General features: G+C 43.6%; 1 protein-coding gene across 1 annotated transcript in view; it reads left to right on the top strand.

The window, feature by feature from the left end:
- The window catches only part of LOC125481234, a 19,322-nt gene extending 13,399 nt beyond the window's left edge, over positions 1 to 5,923 (top strand). Inside the window, exons 2-3 of the mRNA XM_048592520.1 lie at positions 838 to 1,176; positions 5,793 to 5,923. Of these exons, the coding sequence (XP_048448477.1) occupies positions 838 to 1,176; positions 5,793 to 5,923 (470 nt within the window). The remainder of the gene's footprint in view (positions 1 to 837; positions 1,177 to 5,792) is intronic.
- The last annotated feature ends 3,610 nt before the right edge of the window (positions 5,924 to 9,533 follow it).

Raw genomic sequence — 9,533 nt, 5'->3', positions numbered from 1 at the left:
TTAGGTCAGGGATTAGGTCAGGGATTAGGTCAGGGATTAGGTCAGGGGTTAGGTCAGGGATTAGGCCAGGGGTTAGGTCAGGGATTAGGTCACGGATTAGGTCAGGGTTAGGTCACGGATTAGGTCAGGGATTAGGTCAGGGGTTAGGTCAGGGATTAGGCCAGGGGTTAGGTCAGGGATTAGATCAGGGATTAGGTCAGGGATTAGATCAGGGTTAGGTCTGGAATGTTGAATTCTCCTTTTCCAGAAGACCTCAAATGAAATGACATTTTCAGCGTTCTCCCTATTTTGAAAACCATTGCACTGTTGTGGCAAATACTTCTAATTTAATTCTGCACAGCTGATGTTCCTGGTTTACTGCATGATAGGTAATACTCCTTGACATTACATTACAGTTAGAACTCCTGGGTAATTCCTTCAGTTAATATTCCGGGGCTGACAATCTGCAGCTAATGGTCCTGGGTCCTGGTTAATCAAAAACTAATACTTTTGGCTTTCAGTTAATATTCCTGAGTAATTCAGTTTTAGTATGGAAGGGCAAAATGTGGTGGTGCAGACTTGGAAGGCCAAGGGGCCTGTTCCTGTGTTATATTGTTCTTTGTACTTTCTTTGTTCTAATTCCTTCACAGCTAGTACTCCTGGATAATTACTGCACAGCCCACTTTAAATCCTCATCATTCATGGCTTTATTTGGTCAAACAGTGAAGTGAGATTGAAGTATCTCTGCGACAGTGTTACAGAATATTCTCACATTTAAATACCTTGCTCATGACCATCCCATTAAACAGTCCCCATGCTGCTTTCTGGTTCTGATCTTTGGACTTGTTTCTGTTCCAGGTAAAAGTTTTCCTGTCCTAGCTCAGTCACCAGTGCTGAATGTCAGAGTGACTCAAACTGCTGAGGTACATTGCTCTGTGTTGGATATCAACTTGGAGAAGACTGATTTACACTGGTACCGACGTAACATGACAGGGCATCAATGGATTGTGACACACCGTTCTAAAGGCGCTGTGGAAGTGAATGAACGTTTTCAGGGACATTTTAATTCTACCAGAAATATCACCAGTCATGTTGCCACTCTAATAATCATAAACATTCAACCTGAAGATGCAACTGTGTGTTACTGTAAAGTGTGGTCTGATGTGTACGGGAACGGAACCCAGCTTAATATCATCAGTAAGTACCTTGTTATTCCTTGTTGTGTAACTGGAAGGAATTACAGATGCCCTTGTAGTTGCTACATTCCAGCATGATGGCATTGGGAAGGCACTTGGTAAACTAGGCCTCGATGCTAGTGGCGGATGTGCAATTCATTTCTGACGCAGGAGGCTGCAGACCTTGAGCATGTTCCGGTTGGAGCTCAAATCTGAATGGTCCCATTTCCAGGAGGTACCTGAGGTGCTGCAGGACTCCCTGGAGAGAGAGAGGACACTGCCGGCACTGGCCTGTGACATGCTGACATTTTGAAAGTGGCCCCTGGGGAGTACCCAAACCTGTTGAACCAAACAGAATGATGGCACTGATAGTCCTGGCAGCGGTACTGGGCATGGACATTTCACACATACCCAATGAGAGTGGCGCGGGGCTTACGGCAGCAATCCAGAAATAAATTCAAGGCCAACTGGCAACAGTTGTGGCCAACTGAGGATTTGAATAAGCAGCAGCATGAGGGGCACTATGGTAGTATCCTTACCCCTGGGCTGGGAGGCCCAGGTTCAAGTCACAGCTAGTCCAGTGGTGTGTAATAACATCAGCGAACAGATTGGTTGGAAAAATAGGTGAAATAAAAGGAAAAAAAAGTCAACGCGTGTAGTCTGTAAGTCCAGATCTAAAGATAGGACATTGACTAGCACGAAGACAGGGACCATTTCTTTATGATTGGAATGTAACTTCCTCAAGAGACGAGATAAGCATAAAATAAAAAGTGAGATGGCAAGTACAAAAACTGTAAAACTGACAAAGCCGTGCCGAAGGACGTAGAGATCTCGAAAGAGGCCCTTCAGCCCATCCTATCGACACCCATCAAAAACTACCACCAAACAATTCCAATCCTACTTCCCAGTACCTGGCCCATTGCTTTCTTCATGTTACACTGGGGGAGGCACATTGTCTTCTTCGTGTTCCATTGGGGGAGGCCGGGGGGCCCATTGCTTTCTTCATGTTGCAGTGGTGGGGGGGGCATTGCTTTCTTCATGTTACACTGGGGGGGGGTCCATTTCTTTCTTTTTGTTTTATTTGGGGGGGCATTTCTTTCTTCATGTTACACTGGGGGGGGGAACCATTGCTTTCTTCATGTTACATTGGGGGGGGGCCCATTGCCTTCTTCATGTTCCACTGGGGGGTGCCCATTGCTTTCTTCATGTTACACATGGGGGCCCATTTCTTTCTTCATGTTACACAGTGGGGGCCCATTGCCTTCTTCATGTTACACAGGGCAGGGGGGTGCGGGGAGGAGGAATCATGGGCAAAAGGTGCAGCAACATCACGGGGGGAGATTTGCTAGAGCTGCTCGGGAAGATTTAAACTAGCATTGGGGGTGGGGAAGGGGGTGGAAGGGGAGGACCCAGCGAGATGGTGAGGAAAGAGATCAGTCTGAGACTGATAAAGTTGCGAAAAGGAGCAAGTCAAACAGTCAGGGCAGGCAGGAACAAAGCAGAGAACGAGGTCGGACTGATAAATTAATGCATTTATTTCAATGCAAGAGGTCTAACAGGTAAGGCAGATGAACTCAGGGCATGTTTGGGAACATGTGACTGAGATAACACAGTGATTACAGAGACTTGGCTCAGGGATGGACAGGATTTGCAGCTTAATGTTCCAGGGTATAGATGCTAAAGAAAGGATAGAAAGGCGGACAAGAGAGGAGGGGGAGTGGTGGTTTTGATTAAGGATAACATTAAGGCTGTGCTTACGGGGAATATTCCTAGAAATACATCCAGTGAAGTTATTTGAGTGGAACTGAGACAAATTTGTAAGGAGATCTCAGTTATCTGTATGACAGAGAGTAATTTGTTAAGTGTGTACAAGAAAATTTTCTGATCATGTGGATGTACCTTCTGGAGAAGGAGCAAAACCTGACCTAGTCTTGGGAAATAAGGCAGGACAAGTGACTGAGGTGTCAGTGGGAGAGCACTTTGCATCAATGATCATAATTCTATTAGTTTTAAAATAAAAGTTAAAGATAAATTGGAGGAAGGCCAATTTTGACAGTATTAAGCAAGAACATTCAAAAGTTGATTGGGGTGGATATTTGCAGGTATAAGGATGGCTGGAAAATGGGAAGCCTTCAAAAATGAGATAATGAGAGTCCAGAGACAGTACGTTCCTATTAGGGTGAAGGGCAAGGCTGGTAGGTGTAGGGAATGTTCGATAACTAGGGAAATTGAGGTTCTGGCCAAGAAAAAGAAGGAAGCAAATGTCAGGTATAGACCGCAGGGATTGAGTGAATCTGTAGAAGAGTATAACAGCAGTAGGAGTATACTTATAATGGAAATTAGGAGGGCAAGAAGGGGACATGAGGTAACTTTGGCAGGTAAAGTTAAGGAGAATCCAAAGGGATTGTACAAATACATTAAGGACAAAAGGGTAATAGGGAGAGAATAGGACCCTTTAACTATCAGCAAGACTGCCCATGTGTGGAACTGCGGGAGATGGGGCAGATTCTAAATAAGTATTATGCATCAGTGTTTACTGTGGAGAAGAATGTGGAAGATAGGGAACGTGGGGAAATAAATTGCAACATCTTTGAAAAATGTCCACATTAGAGAGGAGGAGGTGCTGGACGCCTTAAAATACATAAAGGTGGATAAATCCCCGAGACCTGATCAGGTGTACCCTAGAATTCTGTGGGCAGCTAGGGAAGTGATTGCTCGGCCCCTTGCTGAGATATTTGTATCATTGATAGTCACAGGTGAGGTGCTGGAAAACTGGAGGTTGGCTAATGTGGTGCCATTATTTAAGAAAGGTGGTAAGAATAATACGGGGAACTATAGACTGGTGAGCCTGACATCAGTGTGGGCAAGTTGTTCCAGGGAATTCTAAGGGATTGGGTCTACCTGTATTTGGAAAGGCAAGGACTGATCAAGGACAGTCAACATGGCTCTCTGTGTTGGAAGTTGTGTCCGCTAATTTGATGGAGTTTTTTGAAGAAATACCAAAGAGGATTGATGAGGGCAGAGTGCTAAATGTGATCTATACAAACTCCAGTAAGGTGTTCAACAGGTTCCTCATGGTAGACTGGTTAGCAAGGTTAGATCACATGGAATAGAGGGAGAACTAGCCATTTGGATACAGAACTGGCTCGAAGATAGAAGACAGAAGGTGGTGATAGAGGGTTTCTTTTCAGACTGGAGACCTGCGACCAGCAGTGTGTCACAGGGATTGGTGCTGGGTCCACTGCTTTTTATCATTTATATAAATGATTAGGATGTGAAGGTAGGAGATGTGGTTAGTAAGTTTACAGATTACACTAAAATTGGAGGTGTAGTGGACAGGGAAGAAGGTTACCTCAGAGTACAACGGGAGCTTGATCAAATGGGTCAATGGGCTGAGGAGTGGCGGGTGGAGTTTAATTTAATCTGAGGTCTGCATTTTGGAAAGGCAAATCAGGGCAGGATTTATACACTCAATGGTAAGGCCCTGGGGAGTGTTGCTGAACAAAGAGACCATCGAGTGCAGGCTCATTGTTCCTTGAAAGTAGAGTTGCAGGTAGATAAGATAGTGAAGGTGTTTGGTACGCTTGCCTTTATTGGTCAGTGCATTGAGTATAGGAGTTGGGAGGTCATGTTGCGGCTGTACAGGACATTGGTTAGGCCACTTTTGGAATAAGTGCTCAATTCTGGTCTCCCTGCTATAAGAAGGATGTTGCGAAACTTGAAAGGGTTCAGAAAAGATTTACAAGGATGTTGCCAGTGTTGGAGGGTTTGAGCCATACAGAGATGCTGAATAGGCTGGAACTGTTGTTCCTGGAGCAATGGAGACTGAGGGGTGACTTTATAGAGGTTTATAAAAAAATGAGGGGCATCGATGGGGTAAATAAGCAAGGTATTTTCCCGGGGGTGGGGGAGACCAAAATTAGAGGGCGTAGTTTAAGGTGAGAGGGGAAAGATATAAAGGAGATCTAAGGGGCAATGTTTTCACACAGGGGGTGGTGTATGTATGGAGTGAGCTGCCTAAGAAGGTGGTGGAGGCTGGCATAATAACAACATTTAAAAGGCATCTGGATGGGTACAGGAATAGGAAGGGTTTAGAGGGATATGGGCCAAATGCTGGCAAATGGAGCTAAATTAATTTAGGATATCTGGTCAGCGTGGACGAGTTGGACCGAAGGGTCTGTTTCTGTGCTGTACGGCTCTATGATTCTATGACCCTAAAATATCTATTCAATTCATCCTCCATCTCCTCATTTTCCATTATTGATTCCAGAGACACATTTTCTATTGGACAAAGGCTCAATTTGTTCACTCTTTTGTTTTTAGAATGTCTTGAGGAACTCTCATTATTTGCTTTTATATTTCAAGCTAGCTTTCTCTAATTCGCTAATGACTCCATCTTTGTTAATCTTTTCGTCCTTCTTTTCTGTTTAAAAAGTAATTCTGTCCAATCTCTGACCTGTCATCAATATTTCCACAATAATATGTATTTCTTTTCTCTACATTTGATCCTATCCATTTATTTAGTGAATTTGGATGTTGGGTCTTTTTCCGTAGTCCATCACTAATTACTGTATGTTCCCCCTTAGAGTGCTTGATGTGCCTTTACTGAGTTGTTGAAACCTTGTTGATATTTTACAGAGACCCGGTATCCAGATTTGTTCCCTATTTTTCTGGGCCGTCTGTTGGTTCTCCTACTCTTTCTGGCCATTGCTATAATCGTTTTGCTCCATGTAAACCAAACGGCATGCTTCACCAACACATCAAGATAGAGCAGGTAAATAGAATCTGTCATAGACTCATCGATGTTTACAGTACAAAAGGAGACCTTTTAGCTCCTCATATCTGCACTGGTCAACAAAGATCTGATAACACTCATCCCACTTTTCCTCAAAGGAGATCAGAACGTTAAATTCTCAGAGTGCCGCCAAACCACCGTAAGGATTTATAATCAGGACTTACACAATTAAAAGTCATGTTGTGGAACAGAGAGACCTAGGGGTTCAGGTACATAATTCTTTGAAGTTTGCATCACATGTAGACAGGGTGGGTAAAAAGCTATTTTGCACGCTTGCCTTCATTGCTCAGACCTTTGAAGTATTAGCGTTGTAGAGGTTGTACAGGATATTGGTGAAACTTCTTCTGGTGAATTGTGTACAGTTCTGTTCAGCTTATTATAGGAAGGATATTATTAAATTGGAGAGGTTTCAGAAGTGAATTATATGGCTGTTGCTGGGACCGGGGTGCTTGTGTTATAAGGAAAGGCTGGATAGGCTGGGACTTTTCTCACTGGAGCGTAGGAGTTTGCGGGTTGACCTTATAGAGGTTTATAAAATCATGAGGGGTATAGATAAGGTGAATGGCAGATGTCGTTTCCCTAGGGTGGAGGACTTCCAGACTAGGGGACATATTTTTAAGGTGAGAGGAGAAAGATTTTCAAAAAGACTTGAGCGGCAACATTTTTACATGGACACTGGATCATGTGTGGAATGAACTGCCACAGGAAGTGGGGGATGCAGGCACAGTTACAAAGTTTGAAAGACATTCAGATAACATAAGAACATAAGAACTAGGAGTAGGAGTAGGCCATCTGGCCCCTCGAGCCTGCCCCGCCATTTAAAAAAGATCATGGCTGATCTTTTTGAGACTCAGCTCCACTTACCTGCCCGCTCATGATAACCCTTAATTCCTTTACTGTTCAAAAATTTATCTAGCCTTGCCTTAAAAACATTCAGTGAGGTAGCTTCAACCGCTTCACTGGGCAGGGAATTCCACAGATTCACAACCCTTTGGGTGAAGAAGTTCCTCCTGACCTCAGTCCTACATCTGCTTCCCTTTACTTTGAGGCAATGCCCTCTAGTCCTAGTTTCACCTGCTAGTGAACAACCTCCCTGCCTCCACCTTATCTATTCCCTTCATAATCTTATATGTTTCTATAAGATCTCCCCTCATTCTTCTGAATTCCAATGAGTATAATCCCAGTCTACTCAGTCTCTCCTCATAATCCAACCCTCTCAACTCTGGAATCAAATGAGTGAATCTCCTCTGCACCCCCTCCAGTGCTAGTATATCTCTTCTCAAGTAAGGAGACCAAAGCTGCACACAGTACTCCAGGTGTGGCCTCACCAGGACCCTGTACAGCTGCAGCATAGCCCCCTTGTTTTTAAACTCCATCCCTTGAGCAATGACAGACAAAATTCCATTTGCCTTTTTAATCACCTGCTGCACCTGCAATCCTACTTTTAGCGATTCATGCACAAGGACACCCAACACCCTCTGCACAGCAGCGTGCTGCAATTTTTTACCATTTAAAACATAGTCCATTTTGCTGTTATTCCTACCAAAATGGATGACCTCACACTTATCAACATTGTACTCCATCTGCCAGACCTTTTTCCACTCACTTAGACTATCTATATCCCTCTGCAGACTTTCAGTGTTTTCTGCACACTTTGCTCTACCACTCACCTTAGTGTCATCTGCAAATTTTGACACACCACACTTAGTCCCCAACTCCAAATCATCTATGTAAGTTGTAAACAATTGCGGTCCCAACACTGATCCCTGAGGCATAAGTGCATGAGTAAGAAATGTTTTGGAGGAGTACAGGCCAAGTGCAGGCAGGTGGGAATAGTTTAGTTTGGGATGATAGTTGGCATGAACTGGTTGGACTGAAGGGTAAGTTTCCATACTGTATTACTGTCTGGCTCTAAGCGGTGGATCTTCACAGTTTTTTTTTGAGGCAGGTTTTTCCAATAATTAAGGTATTAAGCCCCATCTCTTATTTCCTTAAAAGATTTGCTTAGCTGTTTATCCAGTAAAAAAAAGGAGTAATCCACAGCAAAAGTGAAACTGTTATCAGTATTTCCAAGAAATCACATGGCAAGAACCTTTGCAATCCAGGGAATCTCCAAATAGCGCAAAATTCTGCAGTTTTTCCCAAGTAGTTTTTACATATCGATATGTATTCCAAGCGGGTAAAGGTAACAATTAGACAATATAAGGAGTTACTTGTGTTTGCAGTGTATAGTCTCCTAACAATTATCACACTGTAGGAAGAGCATTAGTGAAGTTATAATGGAGCCTTTAATTCTCATGAAGATTGGATGAATCAGCTTGGGAAATCTAGCTTGGAAGATTCATTGAGAGAGTTTATTTGGGATAATTCCCTCGAGCAGTATGTTCTAACACTAACCAGGGACTTTAGACCTGGCAATGTGCAATGGACTGGATTAATTAAGGACCTCATCGCAAATGGACCTCTCAGTAATATTGATCATAATTTGACACAATTTCATGTCAATTTGGAGGCAGAGAAGTGTGGATCTAAAGCTATTTTCTCAAAGTTAAATAGCAGCTATTATAAGGGTATAAGACTGGCTAAAGTGAACTGGGAAAATAAGTTACTCAGTAGAGAAACAGTGCCAGACTTTGAAGGAGATAGTTCATGAATCTCAGCAGAGATTGTGTGAACACAGCACCAAGAGTAGGCCTTTTAGCACCTTGTGTCTGTTCTGCCATTCAATAAGATCATGTCTGATCTGATTATTCTCACCTCCCTTTTCTACTTGCTCCCCATGACACTTGATTCCCTGCCCCATTAAAACTCTATCTCATCTCGATTACCCAGCTTCAACAGCCCTATCTAAATAATCCCACAGATTCACTACCCTCAGTGAGAAGAAATTCCTCCTCGTCTCTGTCTTAAAATGCATCCCCTGATTCTGAGATGACGCCCTCTCATCTGAGACTCTCCTACAAGGGAAAACAACTTCTCCATGTCGACACTATCACATTCCACAAAGCTAACCGGCCAAGAGTGATCTGTTCTTTGTCTCCGCTCATTTCAAAATAAAGGTGTGACATTGGCAGTTTTCCAATCCTCTGGGCCTTTTCCAGAATTCAAAGATTCCTGGAAGGTTACTCCCAGTGCATCCACTATGTCTGTAGTTACTTCCTTTAATATTCTAGGATACATCCAATCAGGTCGAGGGGATTTATCAGTCTTTAGCCTCATTTGACCTTCCTGCTCCCCACTGTGTGCCTGTCAGTCCTCAGAGCTGGAAGTGGTTCCACAGTGTGGGAGACAAGCTCCATTCATTCCCATTTGTCTGATGATTGCTCCCACAAACTCGTGCAGCTCATTGAAGAGTTGCACAGCCCAGTCCTGTTCTTCCTGTGATCATCCCAGGCACAGATAAGGAACCGACTGGGAAATGGGAGCCCCACAGTCCGGGTTTCCTGTCCACTGCTTCAGATTTCCACAATGGGTTTAACTGCTCATTTTACAAAACCCACGGTCAGTGTTTAAATAAAATATCCAGTCCACACACCTCTGAGTCAGCATAGACAGGGCCCTGAGTGAGCGAGTCCCTGTGTGGG

This window comes from Rhincodon typus, unplaced genomic scaffold (genome assembly GCF_021869965.1).
Source record: "Rhincodon typus isolate 14 unplaced genomic scaffold, sRhiTyp1.1 hic_rhity00001375, whole genome shotgun sequence".
Lineage (NCBI taxonomy): Eukaryota > Metazoa > Chordata > Chondrichthyes > Orectolobiformes > Rhincodontidae > Rhincodon > Rhincodon typus.
This window is presented reverse-complemented; position numbering and strand designations above follow the sequence as displayed.